Source organism: Sapajus apella, unplaced genomic scaffold (assembly GCF_009761245.1).
Source record: "Sapajus apella isolate SASKATOON/1434 unplaced genomic scaffold, GSC_monkey_1.0 scaffold1, whole genome shotgun sequence".
In the NCBI taxonomy this organism is placed as follows: Eukaryota; Metazoa; Chordata; class Mammalia; order Primates; family Cebidae; genus Sapajus; species Sapajus apella.
The window spans coordinates 17,416,420-17,431,965 of NW_022436941.1; the positions used below are offsets into that span (position 1 = coordinate 17,416,420).

At 50.1% G+C, this 15,546-nt stretch overlaps 1 protein-coding gene and 1 long non-coding RNA gene across 3 annotated transcripts in view; one reads left to right on the forward strand and one right to left on the reverse strand.

Moving 5' to 3' along the window:
• The window catches only part of PRDM6 (PR/SET domain 6), a 100,676-nt gene extending 91,930 nt beyond the window's left edge, over positions 1-8,746 (reverse strand). The window contains exons 1-2 of one of the 2 annotated variants that reach the window (XM_032268189.1): positions 8,355-8,746; positions 7,260-7,863 (exon numbers count right to left, since the gene is read on the reverse strand). In XM_032268189.1, coding sequence (XP_032124080.1) covers positions 7,260-7,848 — 589 coding nt within the window. In that variant the 5' untranslated portion in view covers positions 7,849-7,863; positions 8,355-8,746. Of the gene's footprint in view, positions 1-7,259; positions 8,087-8,354 lie in introns of those variants that run through there. The other variant, XM_032268263.1, reaches the window with a different exon arrangement.
• On the forward strand, positions 6,917-11,614 carry LOC116543031. The gene is made up of 2 exons (XR_004265457.1): positions 6,917-7,323; positions 9,874-11,614. It is a non-coding gene; the product is annotated as an uncharacterized LOC116543031 (long non-coding RNA).
• The last annotated feature ends 3,932 nt before the right edge of the window (positions 11,615-15,546 follow it).

Sequence of the window (15,546 nt, forward strand, 5' to 3'; positions counted from 1 at the left end):
CTGAAACACACACACTTCACACACCCTCTCAAGCTTATTGATTGTGAAAATAAAAACTTCAAGACGTTTTAGGAATGACATGAAAGACAATAAATATAATTACAGAGTGCATACTATGTGTCACACACCTGTCTAGAACCAACAACCACCATATTAGCTAAGTATCATGATTCCCATTCTGCAGATAAAGCAATTCCCAAGAACTGTAACTCCACTAACAACCAGAAAATAGAAGGTGGCAGAGAAAGTCGTGTCTGCCTAACTCCAAAGCCTCTAAACCCAGAGATTTTTAAAAGACTAATGAAAGCTGGGAGAATTTAACATTCAAACTAGTGACTCAATTGAATTGAAATATTTCACTGAAGTAACTATGTGGGGGCCATGAAAACTGCTGTAGCATGACTGAGTTATAGTGGTTTCTCTCCTTCCCACACTCTTGTGGTTTTGGACATTAACGTAAGAGAATGAACAGGAAAATATATAAGTAATGTCTTTAATTTTGAATGTTAGTGTCTGACTTCAGAGATGGCCTTTCAGCACCTTTGAAAAAATAGCTAAAAGCAAAAGACAATTAACAAAGGCAATATGCCCATGGAAATAGAAATAAATCACTCCAGGGAGTTGCTTAACTGATTTTTTTTTCTGCTTGACTCAATGATGCAAATGATGAGAAGCAAGAGTGTTTAGCATTCATTCCCCTAGCAGCCTGTACCAGAGATTGTCAACTTCCAACATGCTTCCCCATGCACATCATCCCATCAACTACATCAGCATAGGTACCAACTGCAGTCACTACCCCCATAGACAAGAAGCACACTGTTAGTATTTATAATGCATGATAATAAAACTATGGCTAAAGCCTTTCTCCAAGAAGTCCTCTAAAGCCCTCTTCAACTTCAACTAAAGCCCTCTTCTGCCCCTCCTCTGCCAGCAACACCAACTAATGTTTCATGTGTCTCCATAAAGTGTTGAAAAACTTAATAGTAGCTAACAACAGTAACTATTAGGAGTGAAAAAAGGAGGCTCTCCCAAAAGCTAGAAGACTACCTGTGTGTTAGGTCCGCAGCAGGCTAGACTAAGCCAATCCACTTTAATTAATCCACACACACCAGTCTTCTTAACTTGTGAAACACTTAATGCTATAGCAAAATATCTTGCCAGAAAAGTAGACCAACTGCGATCAAGAGACATGTTATATTCCAGTGTTACTTTTTAATACACAAAATCTTCGCAACTGAAAACATTTGCATTTTATGTCTGAGTCTCAGGGTAGCTTGAGGATATTAAACACAAATAACATTTCTTGGGGTTGACAAATATGACGCAAGTACACAAATATCCTAGCAGTGTTTTCTAGACATAAACACCTACATGAAAAGGTTTGAAAGAGAAGCAGGCTATATGCCCAAACTATGTATAAATGTATATAATGTATGTCATTATATTTTACACACACACACACACACACACACACACACACAGAGCATTCTAGGCCAGGCAATACATAATACAACTACTTAAGTTCCTAACAAGGAAGCAAGCAAATGTTCATACTTTCTCTTAAACTCAGAAGAAGAGTTTTTGTACAAGTTCATAATTGTTACTCATAAAGAATTTTTTATATTTGTGAGAGATACTTTCATATGCTCTAAGCAACAGACTTTGAAATGCCATTTTAGCATTAGGTAATGTAAGAGACCATGGTTTCTTTTCTGTCTTAAATGAATCTGTCAATGCTCCTGTCTAAGGCACTCTGAGTAAAGGAAGGTGCTGTCATTAGGTTACAGACTTGTTCACCTACTGACTTCAGAATGCCAGGCCAAGTGCAGTTTACAGCAGACTTTCACTCTTCATTTCCTATCCTTCTCTATTGTTTCAATGTCTTTAAAAGTGCAATAGAGCTTCACAATGTACCTATTTTAAGGCAAAGGGGGCAAAGCAGGCCATGGTTTTCTTTTCTGGAATTTCATTTCTCGTTCCAGGAAAGGTGAGATATAAAATGCTTCCGGGCTTTTGGTGTGTGGAGAGGCCACCAGTCATGTGTAGGCGCTCAGGGAGTGCGCGCCACGCCACTTCTTCACTTCCCAAAGCTTCCCCGAGGCCTTCCTCGGCTCCCACCCACCCCGTGTAAAGGAAACCGAGAAGCAGATGAAAAGCCTGCTTCCCCGCCTGGGTGGTACTACCCGATCGGGCAGGAAATCCTCCCCAACCGCCGCCGAGGTCGCGGCCCTCAGTCCCTCAGGCCGAGACCCGAGGGGCCGGCGCCCATCGATCCCCGCACTGGAGTGCCGCCTGCTGGCAGTGCCGCGTGCGCCCCGGGCCGGGAGGGGCGTGGGGGCTGGGCAGCCAGGCAGAGGGCGGGCAGGAAGAGCAATCGGGCCCGAATCTCCCGCGTGGGGGTTCACTTTCCCGGGGCTCCAGCCTGCTCTCCCCGCCACCCCGCATTGCCTTCCCGCGCTGTAGGCTAGAAGGGGTGGCGGAAAGGGAGCTATGTGCGGGGTGGGGCGCCCAGACGTCGGCGCCGAAGGCCGAGTTTTGAAGGTCCCACCTCGATCCTGCCCGCGAAAGGCTCTCTCCTAACACAAGGCGTGGCCGCCGACACCACCCACGATCCGAAGTCCCCACTGAGCCCCGCCACCAACCCGGCCCTCCTCCTCTACCCGGCAAGGGTCTTCCAAGCCCAGGGAGCGGGTCTAGAAGCAGCTCCAGAGGCGAGGCAGGTTTGCCTGGCCGCGGCAAGAGGAGCCCATTGATTGCAATCGCACCCCTGCGGGGCGGCCCAGCCCGTGGGAATCCTCTCAGAAACTCTCTCTGTACGCGAGTTTAAAGCTCCCGGCGAATCGCTGAAGCTCTGGGCGTTCTCTGCCCCGCCTGGCCGCCGGCTGGGCCCTGGGACCAGGAGAGAGAGACAAAAGGAAGAGGGAAAGAAGGGAGGGAGAAAATGTGGGTCTTATTTGTCTCCCGATGACTGTATTAATAAATTAAATGGGAGCGCCAGAGTGTTAGGATGAGAGAATATTGCGCGGAGATAAACCTCGCCGGCCCCTGCCCCTGCGAGGCTGCCATATACAATGCGGAGATGATGAATAGGAGCCGCGAGAGGAGATCGAAGCGGGTCTGGGCTGGCTCCACTCTCCCCTACAAAACTATAGGGCAATTAATTGTGGCTTGTCCCCTCATCCTTCATCTCCTGGTGGCACATATCGATGGAGATTACTGCTGATGGACCATTTTATCACCTTAAATAAACAGTCGCCACCTCTTCTAACCTCAATCTAATATATGGCTCTATGTTCCGTTTCAGGGCGCTAGATAACGAAAGATGTAAAATAGCTAAATCATGTGTGTTACGGGAGGAGGCTTGACCTGCACACACACACACACACGAGCTAGAGAGAGAGAGAGAGAGAGAGAGAGAGAGAGAGAGAGAGAGAGAAACACAGAAGCCCACGCACTGAAGCCAAATCTCCCACCCAGCCAGACCAGGTCTGAAATCTAAAGCGCTCGCTGATCTTTCACCGTGGAGGCGCAGGGCGGAAGGGGCGCAGCGGGCGTTCCTCCGAGGCAAGAAAAGCCTGCTGATGCACCATTGGGCTCGAGGTTGCCAAACAAGACCCGTATTTTCCACCTAGGTGGGAAGGGATTAGGGAAGGTCAGAAAACACTCGCCCTCCTTTATCTCTTTCCTTGACTCCTTAGCAGGCAACCCGACAGACGAGTGTTAGGCCCAGACTTCTTTTTTCTCTCCCCAGCCCCTCTCCCTAAACCCAAAGCTTGGCGTTACCGAAAAGGGAGCTCCCAGCCCCGCTCCCACACTGTTCTCCCAACGGCGTTGTTCCTGGCACTGTTCCCTGCGCTGGAGGGCTCCAGTAAATCGCGAGGGGACAGACACCCCTTCCCCAACTGGGGAAGTTGCTAGGTGGTCCAACTCTCCGCCGAGACACCTAAAGTGGCTCAGTTCCCGCCTCCCTCCCAGGTCCTAAAGAGGCACATCTTCACAAAAAGGTATGAAAAACTAATTGGCTCTGCTAAGAGAACATCCGGGATGCTCCGCAGAAACGCCAGGTGCGCCCGGTGACTGTCTTTCTCTACTTTCCAAGAGTAAGTGACAAGGTCTCAGGCAACGCACCCGCTCCCAGAACCCGGGAAGAGGCCACTCTGATGGAGCCTGACTAAATCAAAGGCCTCAGACAGCCCAGCAGCAAATGAGAGTAGTAATACTAGTGGGGGAAGGAAGGGCCCCATCCCCCATTTATATAGCAGGAGGCACCACTTGACTTTTAAGAAAAGAAAGCAACACCATCAGTAGCAAAGCATTCAGGGCTTCGGTCAAAAGTGTACTTCAGTCACAGGGTAAATCGATACGGAGTTGGTAATATACTGGAAAAGCTCACCCGGGCTAGCTGGTAGTTTCTGCTGCTTTAAAATCTTTTGGAAAGGAGAGCTACAAGCCCCTTCACTGTGGCATTTCCCATAGAGGCCAATAAAGTTTCAAGGTGAATACTAGTGTTCCTAAGTTCTTTTCTTACAGAGAAATGATATATATTACTGATCTTAGGCAAAAAGTTACTCTACTAAGGGGAAGGGACAAGGAGCCACCTCCCCCCTCCCCCCGTTTTTATTTAGCCTTGTAAGAAAAAGAGAAAACAACTCAATGCCTATCTTTTAAAGTACAAACTGACAAAATGAAGCAATGCTAAGTGGTCACTTCACAGAATTCATTTGGAGGGAGATGGCAAAAAAAAAAAAAAAAAAACCTAAAAGAACAACTAGGGAAATCTATAACATGATAAATTAATAGGAGCTTCCCTCTGCCTCCACCCTTCCTCTCACTCCACCCCCACTCACTTACAACTCGGGAATAAGGAGAAGCTTCTGTTTTTCACAGTCTTTCAATAACCATTATGCCAACTTCCCCTGCCAAGGGAAATGAGTTTCCCAGCGTTTGCATTTCTGACTTGTTTTAAGCTCCTACTTAGATTAGACTCAATCACAGTTCATCTTTGTAAAAGTACATCCCATGGCTTCAAATGAGTGCCTAAGCTTACTTTTCCAGAGAAGTTCCTGGAGGAATGAGAGATCTGGTCTCCCAGCATTACACAGGGCTATCTCAGCTTTTTATTTTCTTTCTCGATTGCCCTTTAGTGAGCATCGTGGGGTGTAACTCTAATAGGACAATCTAAGTCTCTTTTCCTTCTATCTTTTCCCCTGCACTTCACACACTGAAACAATCCAGTTGGCTCAAAAGGAGATACCAGAAGATTAACACAATATAAATCATTTAAATAAAATTGCAATTTATTTTCTCCAACCAGAGAAAAAAGTTACCTAGGCAATAAGCTAGTTCAATACCCATTAGGAATCTATCCTAATTCTTTCTCTGATTAGTCTTAAGTTTTCTCTGGTGAAAATGTATTAAATCGCCAGACTGCACTGTAAACAGTACAGGGAACTCAGCACACAGCCAGGGTTTTGGGGTGTGCTCCTAGTAACTTCTCTAGCATATACTTAATTCAGAAGAGAAACTGTAAGATAGATGAAGCATTCTCAGTCTGCAATGGCTATATTTCACTTAGCAGTAAGACGTTATCTTTTCCAAGGCAGTTTAAAAATCTTATTTCACAATTTAAAATAATTGCTTCCAAAACGCACATTCGAGAAATTCAGTAGGCGATAAGTATTTTTTAAAATCTATTGGGAGAGTATATTTTGTAAAACTTTCTGAAACTCTGAAATACAAGTCTTCTCAACTGCACAGCAAAATTAGAGTTGAAACCACTATTTTAAGTCAGTGCTTTGTCCTCAAACTTTATAAACAAAAACGGAAACATGATTGCTCTTTTTGTTGGTAATTATTATCTCCATCACAACTATGTCCAACATAATGAAAATATTCATAGGCCTCAATCACCAGGCTGATGCCCAGTGGATTTTTTCATCAAAGCAACAAGTTTGGAATCCTTTAAAAACCCATAACTGGACTTATTTTGCTTTTACAACGAATTAAGAAGTTCACAGAGCGGTAGAGATTTTGCAAGAAGCAATTTATTTAAAGTTGAATAAAAATAAACGTTTTAAATTGACTTTACTCATACAGAAGCCGGATGAATGAATGAAATGAAGAAAATATTGGAATGAATGCTGATCTTTCAAATCCTGTATTGCTTTCAATCTGACGCTCTTAACATACTTTAACGTTATCTCAAGAAGTCTCTGGGAGCACGTTTAACACCCCCAACTCAGTATAGGTGTAAACACAGTAAAACTTCTGAAATTACCAAAAAGAAGCAGATATAAAGCAGTACATATTGCTTGATCATCATTTAGAGTTTTGCTTCAAAACCACCAAATGGAATCGTACTTGTGGTAAGCGTTTCAAATTGTGAATATAGGAACTGAAGCTACAGGAATCTTGACGTTTAGTTTGGCATTTCCTATTAACTTGGAGAAAGCGTCTTTTACTAAATTATAATCGCCTTAATTTCTAAAATAATAAATAAACCAACTTGGGTTATGAACGTTTGCGGGGTCAAAGGTGCGCGAATAAAGCGGGATCAGCGGACTCCGCGGGGAACAGAAATTTTCTTCTCAGTAAGTAGCAGGCTTATTTTTTCTTTTCCTTCTTTTTAAATGAAGAGTAGATCTAAGAATACTACCTGCCTTCAAGGAGAAACGACTCCGTACCACCCAAAATTCCTACTCGAGCGAGGCCTGGCCAGCGAACAGCTCGCGGCCGGTTTCCCACGCAACCCCGCGGCCAGAAAATGACCTGACCTCCATAGGTGGGGTGGAGAGCAGTAGAAACAAGCCTTGGTCTGCGTGCTCCCCAGAAACGCTGAGGGTCCCTCCTTTGTCCCGGCTAAGACCAGGCAGAGCCGGTCCCAGACACCCCCTGGCACGCGCTGCCAGTACCCGCCTGGCCCCCGGCACTGTCCCGCGGGAGGGCAGAGGTCTGTAAGGTCGGGTCCACGGGTGACTCCGGCCCCAAACACTTGCGACGGTGAAGCAGGTGAGGGGAGGGAGGGAGGAAGAGAGGGAGGGAGAGGGAACCCCAAAGTGCCACCGGCCGACTCAACCGTTCTCTTTTCCTTCTCCCACGCCAGAAAACTTTTGTCACAGAGATCCGGGAGGAGCGGGCCGGCGGCCGGGACCAGCTGCTCCCCCCGCCCACGTGTCACTCTTACCCGACCCGCCTGACTGGCTCCCGGGCCCACCCGCGCCAGCGCCCCGAGAGAGAGCGCGCGGGCTGGGGCTACGTACGGTTGTTGGGGTCGCTGGTGTGCTGATTGAGCGGGATGATCTCCATGCGCTGCTGGCCATACAGGTAATAGTCCAGCTCCTCTGCGCTGCAGCGGAAGCGCTGGGCGCCTCGGCCATCCCCGCCGCCGCCGCCGCCGCACTTGGCGGGCCCCGGGCCGGAGGCGGCGCCGAGGCACAGTTCCTTGGGGGGCAGCGGCTCGGCGGGGACGGCGGCGGCGGCTAAAGGCGCGAACACCGGCAGCTGCGACACCGGCAGGGCCGAGAGACCCGCCAGCGCGGCGGCAGCGGCGGCAGCAGCGCAGGAGGAGGCAGAGGAGGCGGAGGTGGAGGATGAAGCCGGAGTGGACGAGGCGGAGGAGAGAGAGGCGGGCCGCGGGCGCAGGCTGTCCGGCGGAGGCTCGGCGCGTTCTGGGGGCGGCGGGGGCGGCGGCGGCGGCTGAAGAGGCTGCGGCGCGTTCAGGGGACCTGCGGCGCCGCTGCCCTTGAGCGGGCCGGCGCCGCCGTGCGGGAAGAGTTGCTGCCAGTGCTGCAGGTAGGCTGGGTCCAGTTTGAGGAAGGCCGAGCCGCCGGGGTCTCCGGGCTTCAGCATTTCCGACGCCTCGAACTGGGGACAGAGGGCAGGGAAGCGGGGGCGCGTGAACCAGACCCAGGGCCTGGGCGACCGGGGCGGGGAAGAGGGCCTCTGGGACCCTGGAGAAAGCACCGGAGCCGGTGGCTCAGCCGGCGGCTGCCGGGTTCCGCGGCTCCCTCTTCCCAACTCCGCTGGGGCGCAAAGTTTACTCCGACGCTGCGGCGCCGCACAGAGGGAGTTGTGGGCACCCTGCTCTGCCTCCCTGCCCGCAGCGTCCAGCTCCCATCCAGCAATGCTGGGGCCCGACGGGAGGGCGCTGCCAGCAGAGCTCGGCTGCAGGACGCAACCCCCGCCCTCAGCCAGCGCCCGGAGCAGATCCGAGCCGGGTGGCGAAGCGCCCGAGCCGCGTTTGCCTCAGGCGCCAGGAGGCGGGACAGTCTCGCCCGCCGCCCCCCACCTAGGACCACCAACCTTCCTATCCGTTGAGCCCTAGACTCCTAAGTCCCAGACGAGCCTCACCTTACCTGAAAACTCGGCGCTGCGGGTGGGTGCGTGCGTGTGTCTCGGTGAGCGTGCGGGTGCGGAAGAATGTGCGCCCTGTGTGCACTACATGCCCTTGGGCAACGCGGGCGGAGAGTCCTAGAGATCGTGCCGCCCGGAACACGCCCGACCTGCGAGCGAGGGAATTGGAAGCCCGCGGAGGGCGCGAGAGCGCAGGCGGACCTGGCCGCCGGACTGAGCCGCCGGGGGCTGCTGCGCTTGGCGGCTACCTCGTCCTAGCTCCCTGGCTCCACGCTCTGGCAGCCTCCCGGCTGGACACGTGGGCTTTACGACAGCACAAAATACAAGTGTGTGTGTGTGTGTGTGTGTGTGTGTGTGTGTGACGGGGGGGAGAGAGAGAGAGAGAGAGAGAGAGAAAGAAATGGGGAATGGAGGGGGGAGGGGAGGCAGGCCAGAAGAAGGGGAGGGGAGAGGGAAGAAGGAAGTTCTAACGGCCAGACCCACACCGCCAGTGCGCCTTTTCCGCACAAACTCCTCGGCCCTCCCATCCCCCGTTTTTTTTGGCATGACGTCTCCCGCTAGCCTGTTGTCTCTTTCTGTCCATGATATGTCTTTTTTGCGTGCCAGCTCAGTGCCCGCATCTTGAAATCAGTGGAAACGCGGCAACCGAATGTATCTCCGCACACGCTGTAGTGTCCACGCTTGAGCAAGCCCGCGCCGCCGGTCCGGGTTTGCCCGGCTCAGTTTTTCCTGGAGTGCTTCTGGGTGCTAGAGTCCACTCGCTCGCCACTCCAGCTCTATCATAAATCCTCTGGGGAGAAAAGTTGGGGGCGGAGCGGGACGGGTTGCGTGCTGGAGTGAAACCCTCTGTCTGCAGCCCTGGAGGCAGGCTGGTCGGTGCAGCGAGTCGTGGGACCGAGGGTCTCTAAGAGCAGCTGGTCCTGGCGGGTTTGGCTGCAGGGCTGGGAGGCGGCTGCAATGGAGTCTGCACACCATCCAGCGCTCGGCCAACCCGCTCCCGGGTTGTCTTCTGGAAGGCTCTTTCCCACTCCTCGTTGGGGACTTGAGGCAAGTATCCAGTGCTACGTCTGGTGGCACAACTGCTCCGGGACACGGACGATGTTGTTTGCAGTTAGCTTCCTGCGGCTGCCCCAGGTCACGCTTAGGTTTCTCTACCCAAAACATGGCGTTAGAGGTGCAGCCCCACCCCACCATGCCATCTCCCCAGATTTTGGGCCAGAGCAGCCCTTAGATGCAGTCTCACAGCCACGAATTAGCCATTTCCTTCCCCCTGCCCCCCACTCCCAGCTCTTCCTGGCATTTTCAATAGTAGGTGGCAGAAGGTGCAGGCAAGGTGTATGAAATTGACCGATTCAGGAGATACTTTCCCATGGCTAGGGTTCTGGCCGTAGCTCAAAGAGAAGAAACGGCATTTATCCTTCTCCAGACAACCTAACTTATTTAGCACTTGCCAGTCTGGACAATTAATAGCCATTCTTTCCTGATTTCTGCTTGTTTCTTTTTCTCTTCCCACCACTCAAGTTGTCTGAGCCTGGGAAACGTGCTGTTTAGCCTTCGTCCGGGTCTCATGCAGGATGCTTCGATGTTGGTTGGAACAGAGTTGGACCGAAAATGTTTTGACTGGCGTCGTTATGACAAGGTCATCCGTCATCGTTGCATAGATTGATAGCACCCAAGTTTAAGGCAGAGACCACGAGGGAAAACCCACCGCACTGTGGACCCGGAGGCTAACCAGGCAGTCTCCGCAGATTTCCAGCAACTCCATAGGGAGGAGAGGATGAAGTTCCAGGCCCGTTTCAATTAATCTGCTGGTAGAACTGGCGAAGAGAGGCTTGTCGGGCCGCGGGAGAAGAAACAAATCCTTTTTCTCACACTCTCCAGGTTCACTGCTGAGAAACCAGGACACTCCTCTGTTCCCTGGGAGAGACAGTGAGCTCCAGGGATGGAAGTCCAGACTTTGCAGCAGCGGTCTTCCCATCTGCCTTCTTGTTTATGCCCAAATCCAGCTACTTTCAAGCGCTTGGTCCCCAGGACTGGAAGTCCCAAAGAACCTCTACCTGCCCCGACCCGCCTCCCCCATACCCCTTCACCCCCTGCCACCATTAGAAAGTCTTGGGATTTTGAAATGCTAGTTGCAGCAGCTGCTTCGGTGGCCACAGGCCGCCCACACTCTGAGAAGCGGAAGAGGGAGGGTTCCTCTCCTAATGAGATTAGCTGACCTGTTAAAGAGCTTTGGACGTGCTGGGCGCGGGTGGGTGCTTTACGTCCATTTAATCCATCTAGCAACCTTGCGGAGAAGGCATCAGTAACCCCCATATTGTAGGTGGGGACTGCTGAAGTTCGGACAGGTTAGATGGGTTGCCTAAGGTCACGCCAATAATGAATAATGTATTCGGATTCAAACACTGTTCGGTGAGGTGCCAAGTGCGTCTCCCGCCCACCCTAGTCAAACCTGTAGTCACTCGGTCCAGACTGACGCCAGAGGGGGTTGAGGGAGCACCCACGGGAGAGATATGGCTCCCCTTGCTGCAGGAGCCAGGGAAGAAGCTGAGAAGGTAGCGAAGTCCCCCTCGCCCACTACGTCTACGGATGGTGTACCTGGGTTTTCTGATTCAAGTGTCCGCCCCACTCACCCCCGGCACAGGTCGATCAGGAGGCGACAGGACCCTAGGGCCCAGAGGGTACAGGGACCTCGCGTGAAGGGGGCAGGAGAAAGTTTGAGGGACCGCCCTGAAGGCCCGGGAGCGAACGAAAAGGTCTGGAAGGGAATGGACCAGGAGCCTGCCCTGCGCCTCTCCAACAGGCCAGTGGCGCCGGGTGGTTGAGGCGGAGTCCGCGGAGTCCTCCCCCCCGGTGCCCAAGCGGGGTGGGCTGCGGATAGGCGGGACCCCCGGGGCTGCGTGCACTCCGTGGGGCGCTCCCCCACACACAGTTGACCCTGGGCCCGCTTGGTCACGGCCACCCTGGCGCGTCTCAGTAGTTTTTAGAAAGTGAGCGTGCACGGACCAGCACCCCCTCAAATCCGCTCCCCCCACCCCCTTCAATTTAGAAGACCAGGGAAACAAATCACTTCGACCACTTAGAAAGCGATCAGATCTTTATAAAAATCCATTGCTCCCAAATCGATGGGTGAATATTTGCTGGGAATTTGTTCCAGAGGAATAAATAAGGAGGCTGAATGTATTAAATGCAAACGGGGGGACACGCTGGTGTTTTTCTTCATTGATTAATGACCTCTAAAATAAAACAAGTGGAAAGAGGAGCCAGGATCGATAAATTAACTACCCAAATTCATCATTTTCTCGAGCATTTTTGCCCCGAAAATTATCCTTGGGAAGCCCATTGTACCCTAAGCTGGGAGGGGAAAGATGGAGCTGAAGGCCAGGGTAGGGAGGGAGCAGCAGAAGGGGCAGGAGAAGGGGGTTCTGTCCGGGAGACCCTCTATCTGATTTCGTTTGACATACATTCAAAAGTTTGCTTTTCATATTAATTATTTTTTCTTGATGGGGGAGTGGAACAAATGGTCGGTTGCCTTTGACAGGACTCCAATAAAGGATTCGGCAGCTCTCCGCTCTGCCCTGGGTGCTCGCGCTTCTAGGTTTAAGGTCATGGTGGCTGAGTTAATAATTCATTAATATAGACATTTATTCAGAAAGGTTCGCTGAGATTCACTCTTCCTGCCTCCTCCCAGAGATTTATTTTCCTAGGAAATGGATGGGGGCGGAGAGTGGGCTGCAGGTGAAAGGAGCGGGGAGGCGGGAGGAGGAAAAGAAAAATGGAGAGAGAAAGGCTGAATACAGCTAGGAGGAATCTTTGCTAAGCCATATGAGCAGACAGGTCCTTGAGCCTGCCAGCAAAAACTTGGTTGAAAATGTGGTATCCAAAAAGGACAAAGACTCTGGCCTGCGGTCGCCCTTTCTCCTTCCATAGGTGACTCTTTCTCCTTCCATACCTGTTCATTCACTTGTTTAGAAAGCTCCTTTCCTCCAGGATTTGGGACCAGGGAAGAGCCATCTCACTGAGGATCTTGGATTGCAGGCAAAAGGGGAAAGCTCTGAGAAAAAAACAGTACCCCACCCCCATCCCTATGAGATTCCCAAGGGAGGAGCTTTGAAACTTGCCCAGACCTGGAATCTAAGGGAACCTCTTCTCCCAAGGGCACAGGCAACTTCTGGAGGACACTCTACCCCTCAGAAATGGGATGATGGAGAAGGGGGTTGGAGGCAGAGACTGAAAGTAAATAGTAAATAATAAATGAGTAATGGCCAGATGGTAATAATCGCTATGGAAAGCAATAAAGGATAAGAGGAAAAGGGAGTGCACATAGGTGGAAGGGGTTACTGTTTTACTTGTAGTGGCCAGGAAAAGCTTCTCTTAAAGATGAAATTTAATTAGAGACTTGAAGCAAGAAGATGCCAGTTTTCTGTCGAGTGGGATATTCCCTGCCCTAACCTATAGCCAGTGGCTAAAGCAGTAAAAGAGGCCTCTCCTGAAGAACTATCAAGTATTTGCCTCCTCACTACTGGCCACACTCGCTTCCCTTAAGGTGCTATGAACTACTCGATATACTTTCAATACCTTCATTGAGTGTTCTCATCAATTGGAGTCACCTAACTTGCTGGTGACTTAGACCCTGACACAGTGACCGACCTCCAACTATCTGGACCTCAATTTCTTCAACAGTCAAAACAAGAGGTAGGACTAATGCAGTGTTCTGTCCTAAGCTTTTATGAAACAGCTACTGAATTCTGACTCCCCCCACTCTATTACACATTTTATACCCCACTCCTGCATGCTGTGAGTCTACGATGCACAGGGTGTAAAATGTATTGCAAAACTGAAAACTAGAAAACCCTCACCATGGATTTTGATCACTGCCATCTGCCCACTGATCCCTTTGCATCTTCACTTGTTCTTCCTTACATAGAGACAGAAGACAGTGCCAGCCACCATCAGAAAGAAAGGGTGCAAGGACTGAGGCAGAAGAGGTAGAAGACAGTGAAATGCTTAGCACGCAGAAGCCAGCGCTGGCCTCAGATGATGCAGTAGGCGCCTCGCCATTCATCTGACACGCCCTCCTCTTCTGAGGCCTTGGCAGTTTAGACGTGTCCTTCCTTCAGCTTTCCTCCTCTCACAGAAGTACTTGGAAGTTCAGCTCCTCACTTTGCCAGGTCAAAATGGTCTCTGAGTCTGGGAGACCAAGTTCAGGCAATTTGTGGCCACTCTCTTTCATCTTCTGCCAGGACCCTGGCAGACAGCACCTGTTCACTTCACTTGAAATGCAGCCGAAACCTCCAGCTCCTTTCACCCTGGTCACCTAACAGCTGCCACTCAAACAATGCCTGTCAGCTACCCCAGGCCTGATTTGGATTTGACCTACTGACCTTGAGGTGAAAGGCTCTACAGTCCATTATGAATCCCTGGGGCCAGCTCATTCTCCCAGGAAAGCCTCTAAATATATCTTTTCCATTTGCAGGGAAATCAGCTATTATAATTTGCAAAGGTCTCATGAGTTTAAAACATATTGGTGGCAGTTCAGTCCCATAAAGATTTAATTAAAAACCGTTGGAGGGGAAAGGGTTTTTTTTTTTTTTTTTTTTTTTTTTTGGGGTAAGTTTTTTTTTTTTTTTTTTTGTCTTGACAAGGTAAGGAAAAGAAAAATAATTAGACAAGGATAACTATCCCTCAGAAACTCACAAATTCCCTTCACTATCTTCTTACCATCCCACCTTTTCCCCAGGAATTTAATCTTACATTTTCCCAAGCATCTGTAAGAATAGACAAGCCCAACTAAAGTTACCTATGATTTAACAGCCGTGCCGAATATCTAAGGAACACCTACTATGTGCATGAGACTATTGGTAGGGATCTCTGGGACAAACTCCTTTGAAGCTCTCCTAGCAAATGGTACCTGGTTCTAACACAGTCTTCTTTTGGTCACCAACTGTTGAAGCCTATAAGACTTCAGTCATAAGCAGGATGAGGTAAGCATGCTACAGTGCATCTGTTCGCAATTAGAAACATATGCAATGGTTAATTCACATTCTAAGGGTTGGCAGTTCCTAGTGCATGGTAGACTCCCCGAGTGCCCAGCAACAGCCTCTAGCAGTGGCTTCCAGTTACCTGAGGGGGTCCTGAGACTCCCCTCTCCCAGGGCAGCTTGAGGAAAGAGAATGCATATTCTCACAGGGGCTCTTACCTAAACCCACAGGAACCCGAGGAAGCCTGTCTGCCTCCCTCATCATACACTTTCCTGCCTGGCTACATGCCCTTACCCTCCTCTGAGCTAGGGTGTCACAGGGTAACACTAAGGCTTATTTCTATTGTATTGTTTCTGGTGAGTCTATGTTCTCTGTGAAATAGCCTCTCAAAGAAAAAAATAACCTATTCTCACTTTCCTTTTGAAACTGGAAAACTTGTCTTTAAACCAAAATAAAGACGCTATGCAAGTCACTGTAAGGCAAACAAAAAGTGTGTCAATTGTGGTACCCCTGCCTTCCATGATCTTATACTGTGGAAATCTTTCAGAGACCTAGTTTCTCTCTCTGATGCCCAGGTTCAAGAGCTGATAAGTGGCACAAGAGTCCAGAAGAGGAAGCCATCACTTTAGGAGATAAGCAAAGCTTCACAAATGAGATGGGCCATAAAGATTGTGTGCATTCAGGTAGGTAGAGAGGAACTGAGGAAAGGTGTTCTAGGACTGGAGCTGCCTGAGCAAAAACCCAAAGACGGGACCCTACACAGTCTGAGAGGCCAAGGTGACTTTTCTTCCTCCATTCATGAGAATAATGATGGGATGGGTGGCTGCTCTCCCTGAGAATCAGGATCCCATCTCCTTGTCGGTCCTGAAATCATATTCCATAGATTCTGGAAGATGCTCTTACGAGAATGTTGTGACATAAAATATGCTCAGGCTTAAGTCTGAGAATCAACTCACAATGAGGGCAATTGAAAAACAGTTGAGGGCTCCAGGATAAAGCCATCAGTACAGCACATGTTGCCCTGGACTGTGATTTGGTGAGCTTGGTGATGCCATTTCCTAGCTCTGGATGGCACAAGCCATGATTCTCTGACCTGCTCTTTTTAAACTATAAAGAACAATGACAAAAATTTTAAAAAAAAGGAATGAAATGAAGTTTAAAAGACTAGTGATCCAAACACTTCTGAGGTAAAGACCCTGTAGGAAAATGTTTC